Here is a 16,841-nt window from a genome sequence, read left to right on the forward strand (position 1 = left end):
AAGAGCGGTTCCCCCCTTAAAATTCTATCAGCCAGGCCTTTCCAATTCCAACATTGGGGCTCTTGACAATGGCATAAGGTGCCTTTCCACCTTCCTGCTCAAAGTAGTCCAAAGATGCGGTGGAGGCTGTCTTAGCTCCATCCTCAATGACGGTGACTGTGGTCTTATCCTTCCACTCCTTGGGTGGGTCAACAACAACGACGCGTTCTACAGTAACGCCGGCCATGGTCTTCAAGTATTCGGTAGTCTTGGGTCCCTTGGTGCCAAGATCCTCAGACGACAAGGTCGAGTCACGGAACTGGAAGCGGCGGTGAATGTAGCCACCACGCTCATAGTCAAAGGTCTCACCGTCATCGACGTAGAGAGAGCCATCGGCTTCGCCGTTCTTGTTCAGGGTCAAAATAAGAGTGTAGGGGTCCCACTTCATAAGGGCACTACTGCGGCGGGGACGGTCCCGACGAGGGACGATATGACCACCCTGGATCAACAAAGGAATCTTGTCCTCTGGGGCAGGGACGGTGTGCTTCTTGCCTGCACCTTGGTAGACAGTAAAGTCAAAGTAGTCATAGTACTTCTCGTCATCAGCAATGTAGATGTCGGTTGTGAATGTGTTTTCAGTCACCACAGGCTTCGCGAGGAGACCAGTAGAGCCCAGATAGAGCTGATCGTCGATGGCAAAGCCTTCTTCATCATCGGGGAACATATAGTACTGGGGTCGCACGATTGGTGTACCGTTGACCGAAGCTTCGTGGAAGGCAGTGTACCAAGATGGCAAAAGCTGATATCTCAGGCGGATGGCCTGGGAAATAATGGTCCGGTGGGGCTCATTGATCAGGTAGGGCTCGCGGCGACGAGTGTCAATATGAGCGTGAGCGCGGAAGAATGGGTACCAAATTCCGGCCTGGTACCACCGGGACAGCAGCTCCTTGTCCGGGTTGTGGAAGAAGCCACCGACATCAGCACCGGCGAAGGGGAATCCCGCAATACCGTTGGTCAAGACCATGGGCAAGGAAATGGCCAAATGATCCCAGGTAGCCTGGTTATCACCAGTCCACATAGCAGCCATACGCTGAGCTCCAGCATAGTATGAGCGGGTCAGGATGAATGGCCGGCGGACCTCACCCTTCTTGCGCTCAAGCAATGCCTGGTAGGTAGCATTGACAAGGGTGATACCGTTCACATTGTGGATATCACGGTGTTCCCAGTTACCATAGTGAATATTGTCCTTGGGCATGGTTGTTTCCGGGCCGTTAAAAACGGAGGGCTCGTTCATGTCATTCCAAATAAACAAGTTGGACATCGATCCCTGGAACTTGTCGTACTTGTGGAGACTGTTCCACCACTGAGTTGCAGCGGGGTTGAAGCAATCGACCCAGTTTGAAGAGCCGGGCCAGCACCAGCCATCATATACGTCACCGTCTTTATTTTGAACGGCAAGACCCTTGCTATTAAGCTCCCGGGAAACATAGTAGTCATCCTTGTTCTTGATGTGTGGGTCAATGAGCACAACAAGCTTCCGCTCGGATTCGTCAAGCTTCTCTTGCATACCCTTCGGGTTGGGGAAGGTGAGCGGATCCCATGTAAAGTACTTGCGGTCGTCGGTATATTCAAGGTCCAGCCAGATAACGTCATATGGGATCTGATACTTGTCAAACTTAGCATCAACTTCCTTCACATCCTCATCGGTGACGTAGTTCCAACGGCACTGGTGATAGGCGATGGCAAAGTGCTGGGGAAGTTGCGTATAGCCAGTCAGCTCTCCATAGGTCTTGCTGATCTCATTGGGCGAGGGGCCAAGGAAAACAAATAAATCAATTCGACCAGACTCGGAGAACCAGTGAGTTTGGGTGTTAGTCTTCGAGCTGGCGCCCAAAGAAAGCGGGTTTGATGAGGCAGACTTTTTCACAATATCGACCCAGGTTTCAGCAGCATTTAACCAAAAGACACCGACGGTGGAGTTTTTGCGGTGTGCCTGCATGAAAGGAATAGCGCCGTAAAGGGTCATAGGGCTATTAAGTTCATACTCGAAGACATCGGAGTTGTACATGCGGTATGGGTTCTCGTGGTTTCCGGGTCCTCCCCTAGATGATGGTTAGGTTTACATAGTAGATGTGACAATGAATATAGTAGATGTATACCTTGTCTCTTTGAGCGAAAGCGAATCTGCATGCTCTGGGATTCCAAATACATGATTGTACCCGGGGAAAGTCACATCGATTCCAACACTCTCGGGGCCACGGGGTTTGGAGTCTGTGTTGCCACCGAAGCTCTCCTCCCACCAAGTGCTTTCATCCTCGGCGGACTCAGACTCGCCCTCCTTTTCAACCTTAGGACGCCAGTGCTCCATGTTTAGAAGACCTTGGTGGTTCAGCTGAACATGAGTCTGGCCATCTCTCTGGAATTCCAACTCAAATGGGGCGTGACGAATAACAGCCTCAAACTTGTCACCTGGGCCATACTGGACCTTGGTAAATCCAGCTTCGGTCTCAGGCTTCAGCTTGGCTGACTTGCTTGACTCTAAGTCACCAACAAGAACCCACTTCTCAGTCTCATCATACCGCTTCTTATTGACCTTGCTGTTGTGTCGGATTTCAATCTCGCCCTTCATGCGCTTCTCCTCGTCGACGATCACGCGTGCGGCACCGGATTCCAGGAAAGACACGATGACAGGCAGGCGGACTTGACCGTTCGCCGTGGTCGTTTTGATCAACACACCGGTCAACTGACCGTCCTTGAATTGTACGGTAGCTGGATCAAGCTCGTACGGGGAGCTCCAGGATGTACCTTGGGCGGAGGCATCGTCGGCGAGAGCTCGGTTGCGCTTACAAAATCCGGATTGAGCGCATGTTTTGAAGTTTTCATGCTTAACAGCCACTTTGAAAATTCGTCAATTGAAAATTCCAGCCATTCCATATAGCTATAGAGATTAACAAGGGAACTCACCACCGGGGACAACAATGCAACTGATAAGAACCAGTAGAGAGAGGAAGAACGTCCAACGGGACGCGGGCCGGGTCCGGGCCATACTGTAGACAGCTGTGCAGTCAGAGACCCTCAATCCCTGGGCAAAAATAGTGTTCTGAGGTGGATGATGACCTGCATCCGCAGTGGAGTTTCTGATGTTAGGGAAGCTCCAGGCTGGCCTGACGGTGGATAGCTGGGGTAAGACACCTGAGGTATTAAGGCGCCAAGGCAGTAAGGTATTCAGGTGTCTAGGCCAACTCACCTCGTGCCCCACCATCGACCAATCGCAGGGCAAAAAAAGCCTCGCAGGTATTTATTCTCCCTCTTTTTCCGCTTCTTCTTTCTTGCTTCTCATCCCTTGCTGATTTACCCGATCTTCAATCAAATTCATCAAAATGGCCGACGAGCAGACGTGAGTCGCAATCCCTTCCCCCTACATTGATATCACCTCCCATATTCCATACTTTCTAGCTATGGTCTTCTCTTAGCTACCCCTCTTTTTCTGGCGGTGAAGCTAATCAATTTGTTACAGTTTCATTGCCATCAAGCCCGATGGTGTCCAGGTACGAAGAAGATCGTTGCTCCGATGAATCCGCCGAACAAAAGGATTCCATCGTCAATTGAGTCATGTAAACTAATTTTATCTACAGCGTGGACTCGTTGGCCCCATCATCTCCCGCTTCGAGAACCGTGGCTTCAAGCTCGTTGCCATGAAGCTCACCTCCCCCGGCCAGGAGCTCCTCGAGAAGCACTACGCTGACCTCGCCACCAAGCCCTTCTTCAAGGGTCTTGTCTCCTGTGAGTCCCCGGACCAGCCGAGTCACCAATCCCCAAACACCCAACTAACAACTACCAGACATGCTGAGCGGTCCCATCTGCGCCATGGTCTGGGAGGGCAAGGACGCCGTCAAGACCGGCCGTGTCATCCTCGGAGCCACCAACCCCCGTGACTCCCTCCCCGGTACCATCCGTGGTGACTACGCCATCGATGTCGGCCGCAACGTCTGCCACGGTTCCGACTCCGTTGAGAACGCCAAGAAGGAGATTGCCCTCTGGTTCCAGCCTTCCGAGCTCAACATCTACAAGCACGCCTCCGCCGCTTGGGTTTACGAATAAATTATTACTCGTATTCCATGATGTATTGAGTCTGACTAGTCTGTCCAAACTACTTGCACTATAGATTGTGATAATTGAAGACAGGCCTTCGATGGCTCTGAAAATCCACTATACAATATACAAGGATCGTGTGATTTACGATTATATATCTACATTAAATGGCTCCTGGTAATACATTGCGCTCAATACCGACCCCTCCCAATCAGCCACCTGACTGCTCGAGTGGTTGGGGTAAGAACGGCTTTCGCAAACCACGGTGTTGCCCACGCACTTCCCGCTATGCGAACCGGCAATAGAGCCTTTGTAATCGCATAAGCTGTCGCAAATTCGAGAACCAAGCGCACGCCAGCCCTCTCCGTCTTGCTTGGATCGCCAGGTGCCATTGCTTCATGCTCCGCAACGACACTGACGTCGGATTCATCGGCCCAGCCTTTCTTCCTTAGCCAACGACCAAAGCGCGCAACCCCTTCGTCGAATGCATTGTTTTCCCCGGAACCTGATGCTATATCTGGCATCCAGTTGCCGTAGTGGAATGCTGCGACCAGCCCGAATAAGGGTACAATCGCTGTTATTTCGTGCAAGATGAGGAACGAGGCAACATGGGTCACCGGAGCTCCCAGTAGGGGTGTTGTGTATGTACGGAGAAATGGAGGGAGGCGATCGTTGAATTGGCGTAGGCGAGAGCGAAAGTCCTTGGGCGTTGGTGGGGATTTTGAGGGAGTCGAGAGCTGCCGTCGCGACGGAAATCTAGCTGGCGCGACATGCCATTGGAAACGAGAAACCGAACGAGATGCCATTGAGGAAGACCAATTATACAATAATCAATGAGTCAAATGGCCAAGGGTTCAGCAGGATCACAGGCCAGCTAGGGTAATAGGAAGCTGTCTTGGGCAATGGGGAGCTTGTGCCGAATTCCGAATTCCCACGGAGTACGCGATTAGATTGAACGATCAACGATCACGAATCGCGCTGAGTCATCTGGTTCGGTCGATCTTTGATTTTAATATTTTTTTTCGCATATACTATAATACCATGGTAATTCAAAATTAATTCAATAAAATATATTTCATTTGTAGCTTCAGATCCCAAGCGCCCTCTTTACACACAAATTAAACCAGACATTTGAACAAGTAACTCTAAGCTTTCGAAATAACCAATGTAGATCCTGGTTTGTGAGTTGGCCACCGGCAGGCGGAGACATCATCAAGTCCCGGGTGCGGCCTACTGGAGAATCCATGAATGGTCCACTTCGGCCCAAGTCCTTTCTTGCTTCCTAAACCTACTCCCATTGCAATTCACACAGTCATCGCAATGGAGAAGAAGCTTACAGAGAAGATCGCGGCTTTGCCGCCAGACGCAAATTACTTCTCCCTGGAGTTCTTCCCACCGAAAACCCGTATGGTGGGGTAACCCCGCGCATGAAATACTGCTGAATCAGAAATGTGATCATATGCTAATGACGATGGCTACTATAGGGTTTGGTGAATTTATCTGCACGTCTCGAACGTATGTCCCAGGCTCTGCGCCCCTTATTCGTCACCGTTACTTGGGGTGCAGGCGGAAGCACGGCGGTCCGATCCCTCGAGCTGGCCGAAGTTTGCCAGCGCCAGCTGCAATTGACAACCGTCTTGCATTTGACATGCACCAACATGAGCCGCGAGCTGATCGATACGGCTTTGGTGGATGCAAAGGCGCTCGGTATCCGCAACATTCTGGCTCTGCGTGGAGACCCGCCCCGCAGTGAGGAGTACAACATGGACGGAGAGGACGATAGCAACAAGGACTTCACTTTCGCTGTGGATTTGGTGAAATATATTAAGAAGCAGCATGGAGACTACTTCTGCATTGGTGTCGCTGCCTACCCGGAGGGTCACCCATCAGACTCTTTCCAGGATGTACAGGATCCCGTGCGTGATCTGCCTTACTTGATTGAGAAGACCGTTGCTGGTGCAGACTTTATTATGACGCAGCTTACCTACGATCTGGAGGCGTATCAAAAGTTTGAGAATATGCTTCGGAACCACGAGTCGGGTGTTTTCAAGACCATCCCGATTATCCCAGGCTTAATGCCTATTCACAGCTACAAGATTCTCACTCGCGTGACCAAGCTCAGCCATGTCAAGGTGCCGGATGCCGTTGCCAAGCGCATCGAAGAAGTTAAGCATGATGACGACGCTGTCAAGCGGGCTGGTGTGGATATTGTCAGTGAAATTGTTGGAGGTATCAGGGAGCTGAAGTCTCCCGGGCCACGGGGTTTCCATTTCTACACTCTGAACTTGGAGAAAACAGTTTCATTCATCCTCGAACGGTGTGATATGATTCCACCATTCTCTGTGAACCAGGATGATGCTCTTGATATTGATAACACCGTATCGATCGATGACGTCCCCACCCGTTCATTGCAGTCAAGACGCCGCTCGTCTATCAACTCGCAGCCATACAACCGTGTCATTGTCGACCGGTTTTCCGGAAAAGACTCATCCCGTAGCTCCACACACGAGGCCCTGGCAGATGGATCAGGCATGCCTGCTTTGCCTCCTAACCGCAGCACGACCCTTCTCATCTCCGAGGGCCTCGGCGCCCTTGGCAGGGAGGCAACCTGGGATGACTTCCCTAACGGCCGATGGGGTGATGCACGATCTCCCGCCTTCGGTGAGATTGATGGCTATGGACCTTCCCTTCACGTCACATCTACCGTCGCCCGTCGTCTGTGGGGCCACCCCGTCGAGCAATCTGACCTCAACACCCTGTTCCGCCGTCACGTCTCTGGCGAACTCCACATGGTCCCCTGGTCTGAGGGTGGTGCCGAGGAAGGTAGCGGGGGTTTGAACCCTGAAACAGACCTCATTCGACCGGAGTTGCTTAAGCTCATTGACGGCCGTGGCTGGTGGACTCTTGCATCGCAGCCTGCCGTCAACGGTGTCCGTAGTGACAACCCCATCTTTGGCTGGGGTCCGCCACGTGAAGGCTTTGTGTTCCAGAAGCCTTTCGTTGAGTTCTTCTGTTCTAGCAACGACTATAACAACATCCTCCAGCCTCTTTTCGCCAAGTACGATGAAAAGCTAGCCTGGTTCGCTATCAACCAGAAGGGTGTTTACGAATCCTCATACCCGACTTCTTCGGGCGATCCCGATGAGGACGAAGCGAACCCGGACAGCGCTAATGCTGTCACTTGGGGAGTCTTCCGTGGCAAAGAAATCATCACCCCCACCATCATTGAGGAAGTCAGTTTCCGTGCTTGGGGTGAGGAGGCTTTCCGTATTTGGGACGAATGGCGCCGCATTTACCCCCGTAACTCTCCTACCGAACGGTTCCTTGATACTACTAGAAACGACTCTTGGCTTGTTTGTGTTGTTGGACAGCAATATGGTGCTGGCACTAAGCCTGGCTCCAAGGAGGAGGAGGAAGAGGTCAAGTGGATGTGGCGCGTGTTGGCGGGTGAGACGCAGTAGTGAGCGAGCGACTTACTACTTTCAGATGTTTTAGGTTTACGTCTGATTGATATACCCTGCAACCAGCATTCTCTTTTTTTCTCCATCCTTTTCCCCATCCTTTTCGGCTTTGTTTTATTCTCTTTTCTCTACAATTGATGAGAATGTTTTTCCTTTTAGAACCAGTGCTTGGTGCCCAGGTGAAGTGGGCAAAGGATTGATGGTATCATGAGATATGTGATCCTGTATAGTACTTGAGCGTGCAATTGACATAACAACTTTGACCTATTTTCCTGCTATCGGCGGTGGTAGTCGACTTTCACGGATGGACGTATTCATTTAAATCATGAGTACTAGTACCTAGTACTAGGAACTACTATAATGTACTGATTTCAAATGCTACTTTCTATGGAAGCTGCCGAGCCAAGTGGGAATTTGTAGCCTTGTCGTCATACATTCGTTGTCTCTTTGTAACATGGATATGTGCCCTAAACAATTAAAACCAGATAGACGCCAAAAATGCTTCTAAATGGGACGCAATGGTTTTTATACTGGTAAGAAAGACGGCGCATGTTGACCAATCAAGTCTTTTCAGCAAATCCATGTTTCTCGAGGCCCTCCGCATCAGTATCGGGAGTAGCAACACAAGACTGGGAATCTTGGAACTTTTGGAGGGCGTCGTCAAGGCGACCGTATACACGAGGAGCACGGGCAGGCTGGTTAGCACCGGTGGGATGCTGGTAGGCGCGAAGTCTATAAACGATTAGTATGCTATACATATTTGCAGTAAAACCCGAAATTTGAATCGGTGTTGATTTTGACATACCTAGGACCCTGGCCCGTGGACTCGGGTAATGTGGAGGCATAGGTGCGAGTGAATGCCTCAACGTCCTGCTCGAAAGACCCACGTTGAATACTTTCTCGGACACCGTGGAAGAACAGGTCCATTGTGTGGAAGTTGTGCATCTGGAGAAGGGCCCATGCAGCCATCTCCTTGGCAGCCAGGAGGTGGTTGAAGTATGCGCGGTGGTGGCGTCGGCATGCGTAGCACTGGCAGCCCTCCCGCAGAGGAGAAACATCCTTCGCGTACTCAGATGACCACATGTCAATACCCAATGGCAAAGGATCCTTCTCGTCGGCCTCTCTGGGAGGAGCCGGGAAGGTGAAGTCCAGCGCGATACCTGCATCCGAAGAATCACCAACAAAGGGGGTGGTGAGAAGATCTGCACCAAGCGATATCTCACGGAGAACCGCATGCGGACCCCTGGGGTCACTTAGAAGCAGTCGAGGCAAATTGCCCAAAGCCCCCGGGATGAAGGTTAGAGAAGCAGAATCGTATAATGCCAACCCAGAAAGACGATCGACGAACTCGTCTTTCAGATCATTCAAGTAAAGCGACTGCTGAGTATTATCAAGTGGCAAGATCGGCGCAAAGTATGCTGCCTTGGACTTTTCGTCTGCCTCAACCGCGTCACCATATAACTTCTCCAGTGCATCTCTGGTGTACGCATGTGTCCGGTCCACCATCTTGGCCCGCCTCTTGTTGCCAGGTGGCTTTCCAGACACCATATCCGCAAGTCCAATAACAATATCGGGCTTCAACTTATAGGTCACATCAATATATTGCTGGGCGGACAATTGGTGAAATCCATCTGAGGTGGAGATCGCAATTGACGTCGTGGTGTTGACAGGTGGGCAGGGCATGGCGGGAAACCGACGCGGACCTAGGATCAAAGGCAAGTCGCTGGATGCGCAAATGAATTTCCGCAACGGCGACTCATTTGCCTCAACGGGAATCTTAAATACTGGGGAGCGGTGTTTCTTTTCGATGACTGATATGAGCCCAGCGGGGCATATACATTGTCAGCTGGCGGAGCAAATGTGGGGGGTGGGGAGATGAGTGAAAGCATCTGAGTTCATTGCACACGTACAGTCCTCGAGTCCTACGTATAGGCCATTGATGGCGGTTTCTTTGCGCACGTTGTCGTGGGATATATGAGGCACCACGCCCCGCGACGTGACAGGCAGATAATGCGGCGTGGACAAAGTCGTGCGGCCTGTAATCGCCAACGTGCCGGCTCGTGGTGCCAGAACGGGCGCAGCAGGGGCCAGGACACTGAAGGTCATACTGGGCGGTTGGGAGGTCTCAGAATTCATGGCAGCTCGTTGTTATTGAGCGATCATCATTGGGGTAGCGGATTGATCTTATCGGCAGAAAAATAAATGAGGGGACCGCTTAGTGCACGAATGGTCCAAATTCAATACATTGGAAACTTGAATAGCCTACACTACGGTAGAGAAGACATTTAGGTAACTTCTGTATATCTTGATATTCAATGCATGTATAGCAGTCTAGATTGGCACAAAAATTCAAGGATCTAACAAATAAAGAACATCCATGAACCACGAGAATGTTATGGCAGATGCTGGTTTCGGGGGTTTGCAGCGTTTGCTTTGCGGTCCAGACTGCAGACTCCGCGCCAATCGGCATCTTCCGTTTGTTTCTTCCCCGTTGTCTTCATACTTCATGTCAAGAACTCACCAAGAGGAATGCCAACAAGTATGAAGAAAACATGATACCTCAAGTGCCATAAAAATCATACAATTCACTTGCATCGAGGAAATCTATCAGCCCACAAACTTGTCAAACCCTCAGCTTAATCACTCCGAGCCGCTGATGATTGCGATCCTAGCCTCAGCCAAATTGCCATTACCAATGGAAATTCATTCCAGACCCCACTCCTCAGCTACAAGGATACTCAATGAGCTATTAGTGGGACGTGCATGAACTGTACAGTACTCTGCTTACCACCAACCCACGCAGTCTCAGAGCAGCCACTCACATTATACAGCGCACCATGAGAATGCTGCAGCTTAGTCTCGATCCTGCACATAATCCCCACCAGTGCCCAGGTGGAGCCTTTCCCTACTGACCGCAAGAACAAATGACCTTGATCAGTATGAAGTTTTCATTCTTTTCCCCGGCTCTTGAAGCAGCCAATGGCCTTAAATTGTGGCGCCTGGGGCCAGAGCTGGAGCTCGAGGAGCAGAATTGATTACAAAGTTTCCCCGCAGACTTGACATCGACGATCCCTTTTACTCAGCTCGGAAGATTGAAACTTTATGTCTATCTATTCAGTAGAACTACTGTGTCAATGGATATCTTCTATGAAACTGGTAGACGGCTAAGCACAACCACCGAACATATGGACGATCACTGATCAACCCCAGAGGGGGCTGACTGATCGACAGATCGACGTCGCTTTTACCCGGCACGAGTGGCGCCCCCTGCATATTAGTATCTCGTCTTGTGTAACACCAGAATTTGAAGATCTTGATATTTACCTCATGCACGGATCAATAGTCTATGCATACATGACGCATTCTATACATTCTTTGCGAGACATTTTAGTCAGTTGGTTTTCCTAGCACAACCATCGGATGCTACGTATAAATTAAGCTCCAATTCCTTCTCAATGGTCGTTTGCGAGTATTTCTAAACAGCCCAATCTGCCTTTCAACTTTGACATAAATCATCAATTCCTCTCGGTTTCTTCTCCCACGCCTTTATCTACCGAAAAAATGAAGTCTTTCCTGGCCTTTGGTGTCTTTGCTGCTTTGTGCAACTCAGCATACTGTCTCAAAGAGGGAACCTACAAGATCGCTACTCTTGAAAAGAAGGTGTTGACTGAAGTTCCTGGTCAGACAGACCTCGTCTTCACGACCAGTAACGGGCACCCAGGTCAAATCTGGGACTTTACTCCAGACAACGACAAAAAGGGCTACTTTGTCGTTATCAACAACCTTGGCGCATACATCAACTGTGAATCAGAGGGCAGCCTATGCACAGCTGGAGAGGAGCCTACATCATACCTCCCTGAGCTCGTGGACAAGGACACGTATGAGCTGGTTTCCAATGTGACTGGTTATTTCCTGCGTCTTGCAGATGGCAATAAGCTCAAACTGGCTGGATACGAGCCGGGTTCGGACCAGGAATTCGTACTGACTTCGGCTTGAAGTAAGTTACCCATGCTGTATATTGTTCGATTTTATTTGACTGATTGTGTATGTATTCGTCAACAGGTGGGCTACTACATGCATTCGGTGGTTTGAAACCTTGGATCTAGAGATTTTCGTTAGGAAAGGACAATGCTAATATAAGGACACTTGCGGACTTGAAATCTATCTCCACAGCTACTGAATTCAGTTTACGCAATTGATGTATGACTGAAGAGATCATGATATGGAAAGTCTGGAGTTTGATGGAAGGCCTGTCATTTATTAAATGAATGGGATAGCTACTAGTTATAACCGAGCAATCAAAGTTTGAATCTATCCAAGGTTTGCACATAATGGCAGAAGTCATCAATTGATGTCCAGCTACCTACTAGGTTTCGTCGGATTTGGCCGCGTTTTTTCAAGGTTAATCCTTTCAATGTTTTTTGTAACATTTTAGCCAATGTTGAGTATCTTATCTCGACCACAGAGTAAAGAACGTCCAGTAAAACCCACCCAGTCTCAAGTGCTTTAGAGGCTGCACTAATTTGGGACATTTTAACTCGGTCGATCAAAAGGTCTTGTTATTCTTTTTGCCAAAAACGATTTGGCAGGTTCAGCTATAGTCAACTGGCAATGATTGACTCCAAGATTCCCCAAGTTTCAAACACCCTTATGTCTACACTCAGATCAATGGAAGAATATGTATATGTATGAGTGTTAGGAATTGATACATATGTGAGTCTCATTTGTAGCTATCAATTGTTATATTGAAACATTTGAATGTGTATGTAGAATTCACCTGACAGACTTCTAGGTACTCGGTAGAGACTTTGAACATTCAATGTTAAAGAAGTCAAGCTGTTAGTCGGGAAGAACATTGAATATGGTTTCATGGTCTTGGAAGCAATTTGAACATTTATAGCACTTGAGTACTAGTCTGCCAAACTGTCTCAGCAGATAATGATCCGAGAGTCAACATTTGAACATTGTCAACTGGTAGCTTCGAATGTTAAATTCAGTGCCGTTGATGCACATGGTTTGGGCATCGGCCATTCCAAATCGATTGATTGGGGTTGGTTTCTTTTGAATAGGGTTACCATCCATCGATCAATTCATGAACCTCGGGGTCAAGGTATTCGTGACATCAAGTCTGGGCACTGCTACAAAGTATCCCAATTTGAATGCGATCATGTCACATGTGCATCCAATAGGCTCAATATACTACTCTCGATGGAATCTGGAACATGGGATTTGTATCCCCGAGGCCTTGACTGATGCTTTCCAAGCTTTAAATTAAGCACACTTTCTCATATAACGGTTTCTCCCATATGGACAAGTCCCTTCATAGCTTAGACAGAGTTGGGGGATCGGTATTCGCTCGATCATTCTCTAGAATCGCGCATAGCTCATTTCCCTCCACCCTGTAGAGCTTTGCCCTCAGCACAGCTCGTCGTTTGCCAAAATATTCCACCTCGGAGACTATTCTAGCTTCGTCCCCTAAAGCCAACGGTCTGATGAATGTCGTGTTCAGGTTCTTGCTCGCGCCATATCGAGAAAACAGCCCAGGTTTTGAAACGGCCCCAAGAAGAACTGTCGTCAAGTCATCGACAAGTAGAACCATGCAACCGCCATGCAGGATTCCAGCCACTCCGCATAATTCATCGATCACTTTGAAGCGAAATGACACTGTTGGAATTGGTGTTTCAGAAGCACTTTCGATGGAAAGTTCGAGTTTGTCAAAGTCGGGATACCAGGACTAGTATCAGATGTATAAGCAGATGGCATAGGCCTTAGAATTCCAGTTAGTTAACATTTGAAGGGTATGGACTGACCGTTTTGTGTGAGAAGTCATTTAGAATCTTCATGTACTTGCGGAGCTTCTTTTCAAAAGAAACCGCCGTGGTTGAGGCTGAGGTTGATGTTGATGCCATGTTTGTCTGTTTCAAATGCAAGAACGAAGAAAGAACGTGGGATTGATGGCTTTCGTCAGGAATGTATAGCATTCAATGTTCGATTTCTCGAGGTTTTAGTTCAGTTGAAAGAACATGTATCGACAAATTTGCCCACATGGGCAGCGGGCATATATAGGTGGTCCAGACTCAAAACCGTTTAGGAGGCCCACAGCTCCAGGTTTGTCCGCATAGCCGACCATCCGAAAAGCGTTGCCACTATTTCCATTTTGACACTTGCATATCCAGTGCACTTCAGCTCATTACAACGGTGAAATGGTGAGTCTTGGGCAGAAGAGCCGGGTGGCGTCAAATAGGTTTGTTTGTTGCAGAACGCTAATATTTTTAGTGGGCTTTATTCGAGGCAATTAAAGCCGATGGGTCGCTTCAACGCGTGTCCCGACGGTGCGCCACAGACAACTTTGTGATTCTTCCAGGTTGCTCCATTGTATATCGTCAGAACCTTGAGTACCTGAGGTTTTAGCATGAATTCATGTGCTCGTCAAAAATGAATGATTTTGTGTAGGTATGTTTGACTTGCACCTCCCGGTCGATACCTACCATTTCCCCACATGTAGTGTGGACTTTTTTTGGTGGAGAACATTTGAAGCTTTATCTTGGTGGTGCTAGGAGCTATTCTCCCTTTTTCCTATTCTCCTAGCGAGAGTCTTGACGAGGATCTGAATATAGATCTATGAATAAATTGTCGAGCCAATCATCAGTCAGAGATCATGTGATGAATCCTGCCGTGCTGAAATTTACCCTTTGAGCGTGGACGTGGGAGCGCTTCTGGGACCGTTCAACGCGACGAGAGAGACATCAATTGATACCTTAAGAGGTATTTATTATAACCTTGGGATTTGAACATTGAAGAGAAAACAGAGTATGTACAAATCTACCAGTGTTGATTTCAATTCCTACTAACGTACCATCGCCGATAGATTCCATACCAATCCATAATGGCCAGCCAGTCCGGACATACACCGTCGAGACGCGGCGCGCTCATCATCGTCGAGGGACTCGACCGCGCCGGTAAATCAAGTCAGTGCGAGATGCTACGAGACTATCTCTCAAATCAAGGCCAGGTCGTGAAATACATCCGCTTCCCAGGTACGTGAAAAATGCTCATTGAGCTGTCCTGCCATTGTCCTAACTTGCGTCTAGACAGAACAACACCTATTGGGCAGCTCATAAATAGCTATTTACAAGGCTCATCCAACCAAGATGATCATTCTATTCATCTCCTTTTCTCAGCAAACCGATGGGAAATCGCTAAAAGCATTGAACAAGAGATCGCGACCGGAACAACGGTCATTGTAGACCGCTACTCCTACTCCGGTGCCGTTTACTCGGCCGCTAAAGCCAACCCCACACTCTCCCTGGAGTGGGCGTGGCAGCCCGAGATTGGCCTCCCTCGACCAGATATTTGTCTTTTCCTGAGCATCTCTGCAGAGGAGGCTGCGAAACGCGGCGGATATGGGGCAGAACGGTATGAGAATGAGAAGATGCAGACACGCGTGCGGGAGTTGTTCAGCACCTTGTTTGATCGTCAGGAGGATATCTGGGTGATTGATGCCGGGAAATCACTGGAAGAAGTGTCACAAGACATCCAGGGTGTTGTTTCGGGCTGCATTTCCAACCTCGATGCGACCGGGCCTTTAGGGACACTAGGGCCCCTTGCCAACTAGCCCGAACGTCATCATCAACCCTACGGGACCTTGGGATTACCATTCGCCCTTCATTCCACGAGTTCTGCGTCATCCCAGTCGCTATCTTCAATCACAACTTCCAATCTGTTGGTCGGCTGGGGTGATCGAGTGTGCTTTCCACTGCTAAACTCTGCATCTGACTCCAGCTCTACCCTCTCGCACCAATCATCATCCAGCAAGGGGTCATTATCGGTGAGGGTGCATGTAGGCTCGACGGACGCGCCTCGGGTGCCCATTGGTTTCTTCGGGCTGCTTTGACTGCCCGAGGGCCTCCTCGATTCCTTTCGCTCGCGTCTTTCTTTCCTGCGCAGGATTATTCGCGCTTCCTTCTCGGCTCGATTACGGAGGCTCAACTCTTGCATCATGAGCGGCCACTCCACAGTTTCCTTGCATGCGGGACAAGTGCCCTGTGTCGGTATAAGGGCATCCGGGTCGTCGGCTGCATCGAGGAAATAGGTAGATAGACATAATAGATGAGAAGCCCCGCGGCATAAAGTCTGTGGACACATCACGATTTGTTGCGTACTGGGTTCGACCGGTGCATTGCAGATCGTACATTTTAGCTCGTCTGAGTCGTCCAAGATGAACATGGATTTCTCGAGATAGCTTTCAAGTGGTGTGTAGTCAATTGAAAGATTCTTCATGCTACCCACCTTTTGATGATCATTGACGCCGCCGAGTATTGGACAGTCTCCATCTAGAATCACCCTATCCTCTGGAAGTGGCGTACTCACGCGATCATTCCACACCCTCCAAACACGATGAACATCGGCGCGGAAGAACCGCACGCGCAGCGGCCAAGTAGAAAAATAAGTCGATCGCAGCAGCGTGTGTAGGTCTTCTAGATGGGCCGTCAAAGATCTTCTAGAGCGACCGGGGCGTGGTTTTGTTTTCCCGGTTTTGGGGTTCACAATGACCTTTGACTTTGATGGATGATCCTCCTCATCTGAATTGATATGTCTCGTTCTGTCTGGGTGTTGCCAGGCCCATCTAGTGATATTAGAGGGCTGATTGGGGTTTCAATAAAAGGATTGAGAAAACTCACTCAAACTGGAGAGCCCCTACGCGACTCATAAAACCCTCAACAACCAGAACCATCTCCCATGGGCGCAATTGGTCGCGAGCCGTCCTCTTGGCTCCGCCTTTCGCATCTCCATTGTGCTGGGAAAGTCGCCTGATTGGGTTTGGCGTGGAACCAATATAAAGCGAGGCGTGTCGGACGGTTGAGCGGAGAAGGTAGCAGCAGTAATATGCCGGGATTGGCCGGGGTTCAGCCTGCACCTCCATCAAGTCGTCGGTCATTCTTTGCTTATTTTGCTTGTTTGGGGAAAGTCGGAATTGTAATCACGGCCACGTCAACTATGAGGATCACATGACAACATGCGACGTTTAAAAAAATGGCCAACAGTTGTATTGTCCAACATTTGAATATGTTGCAAATTGTTAGGTGGCATTCGTCTCGGTTGTAAGCAATATATGGATGAGGCGGTTTGGCCCCAATAATGCTTAGCCGATCGCGCTGATCTAGCTTTAGCTTTAGCTTGATGGGACGTCGTGCCGCGGTATTGAGTATTAATGGCTTATATTTTACATTTTGGAGCTAAACGAATGTTATGAATCACATAAGCAAAGCTTACTTGTCAGTCATCTCCAGAAACACGATCTCAGAAGAG

General features: G+C 49.2%; 9 protein-coding genes across 9 annotated transcripts; 4 read left to right on the plus strand and 5 right to left on the minus strand.

Annotated features, from left to right (window-relative positions):
* Nucleotides 1-16: 16 nt before the first annotated feature.
* N7466_000591 (glucan 1,3-alpha-glucosidase ROT2) lies at nucleotides 17-3,025 on the minus strand (the record flags this gene model as incomplete). The annotated part of the gene is made up of 3 exons (XM_057159989.1): nucleotides 17-2,081; nucleotides 2,139-2,874; nucleotides 2,944-3,025. The coding sequence occupies 3 exons, from the start codon at nucleotides 3,023-3,025 to the stop codon at nucleotides 17-19; spliced, it is 2,883 nt and encodes a 960-aa protein (XP_057026237.1).
* A 302-nt stretch (nucleotides 3,026-3,327) lies between these two features.
* On the plus strand, nucleotides 3,328-4,080 carry N7466_000592 (nucleoside diphosphate kinase; the record flags this gene model as incomplete). The annotated part of the gene is made up of 4 exons (XM_057159990.1): nucleotides 3,328-3,376; nucleotides 3,497-3,527; nucleotides 3,615-3,762; nucleotides 3,821-4,080. The coding sequence occupies exons 1-4, from the start codon at nucleotides 3,360-3,362 to the stop codon at nucleotides 4,078-4,080; spliced, it is 456 nt and encodes a 151-aa protein (XP_057026238.1). The 5' UTR covers nucleotides 3,328-3,359.
* Nucleotides 4,081-4,262: 182 nt separating this feature from the next.
* On the minus strand, nucleotides 4,263-4,877 carry N7466_000593 (uncharacterized protein; the record flags this gene model as incomplete). The annotated part of the gene is made up of 1 exon (XM_057159991.1): nucleotides 4,263-4,877. One exon carries the CDS (start codon nucleotides 4,875-4,877, stop codon nucleotides 4,263-4,265), a length of 615 nt encoding a protein of 204 aa, XP_057026239.1.
* A 514-nt stretch (nucleotides 4,878-5,391) lies between these two features.
* N7466_000594 (methylenetetrahydrofolate reductase (NAD(P)H) MET12) lies at nucleotides 5,392-7,532 on the plus strand (the record flags this gene model as incomplete). The annotated part of the gene is made up of 2 exons (XM_057159992.1): nucleotides 5,392-5,481; nucleotides 5,556-7,532. The coding sequence occupies 2 exons, from the start codon at nucleotides 5,392-5,394 to the stop codon at nucleotides 7,530-7,532; spliced, it is 2,067 nt and encodes a 688-aa protein (XP_057026240.1).
* Nucleotides 7,533-8,092: 560 nt separating this feature from the next.
* N7466_000595 (tRNA-ribosyltransferase family protein) lies at nucleotides 8,093-9,668 on the minus strand (the record flags this gene model as incomplete). The annotated part of the gene is made up of 3 exons (XM_057159993.1): nucleotides 8,093-8,264; nucleotides 8,338-9,343; nucleotides 9,443-9,668. The coding sequence occupies 3 exons, from the start codon at nucleotides 9,666-9,668 to the stop codon at nucleotides 8,093-8,095; spliced, it is 1,404 nt and encodes a 467-aa protein (XP_057026241.1).
* A 1,425-nt stretch (nucleotides 9,669-11,093) lies between these two features.
* N7466_000596 (uncharacterized protein) lies at nucleotides 11,094-11,528 on the plus strand (the record flags this gene model as incomplete). The annotated part of the gene is made up of 1 exon (XM_057159994.1): nucleotides 11,094-11,528. One exon carries the CDS (start codon nucleotides 11,094-11,096, stop codon nucleotides 11,526-11,528), a length of 435 nt encoding a protein of 144 aa, XP_057026242.1.
* A 1,324-nt stretch (nucleotides 11,529-12,852) lies between these two features.
* Nucleotides 12,853-13,441, minus strand: N7466_000597 (PaaI family thioesterase; the record flags this gene model as incomplete). The annotated part of the gene is made up of 2 exons (XM_057159995.1): nucleotides 12,853-13,266; nucleotides 13,343-13,441. 2 exons carry the CDS (start codon nucleotides 13,439-13,441, stop codon nucleotides 12,853-12,855), a joined length of 513 nt encoding a protein of 170 aa, XP_057026243.1.
* Nucleotides 13,442-14,418: 977 nt separating this feature from the next.
* N7466_000598 (bifunctional thymidylate/uridylate kinase) lies at nucleotides 14,419-15,147 on the plus strand (the record flags this gene model as incomplete). The annotated part of the gene is made up of 2 exons (XM_057159996.1): nucleotides 14,419-14,569; nucleotides 14,624-15,147. The coding sequence occupies 2 exons, from the start codon at nucleotides 14,419-14,421 to the stop codon at nucleotides 15,145-15,147; spliced, it is 675 nt and encodes a 224-aa protein (XP_057026244.1).
* Nucleotides 15,148-15,197: 50 nt separating this feature from the next.
* On the minus strand, nucleotides 15,198-16,470 carry N7466_000599 (structure-specific endonuclease subunit SLX1; the record flags this gene model as incomplete). The annotated part of the gene is made up of 2 exons (XM_057159997.1): nucleotides 15,198-16,158; nucleotides 16,214-16,470. The coding sequence occupies 2 exons, from the start codon at nucleotides 16,468-16,470 to the stop codon at nucleotides 15,198-15,200; spliced, it is 1,218 nt and encodes a 405-aa protein (XP_057026245.1).
* Nucleotides 16,471-16,841: the final 371 nt, after the last annotated feature.

This window comes from Penicillium verhagenii (assembly GCF_028828195.1).
Source record: "Penicillium verhagenii strain IBT 33310 chromosome Unknown utg000002l_segment0_segment0, whole genome shotgun sequence".
Lineage (NCBI taxonomy): Eukaryota > Fungi > Ascomycota > Eurotiomycetes > Eurotiales > Aspergillaceae > Penicillium > Penicillium verhagenii.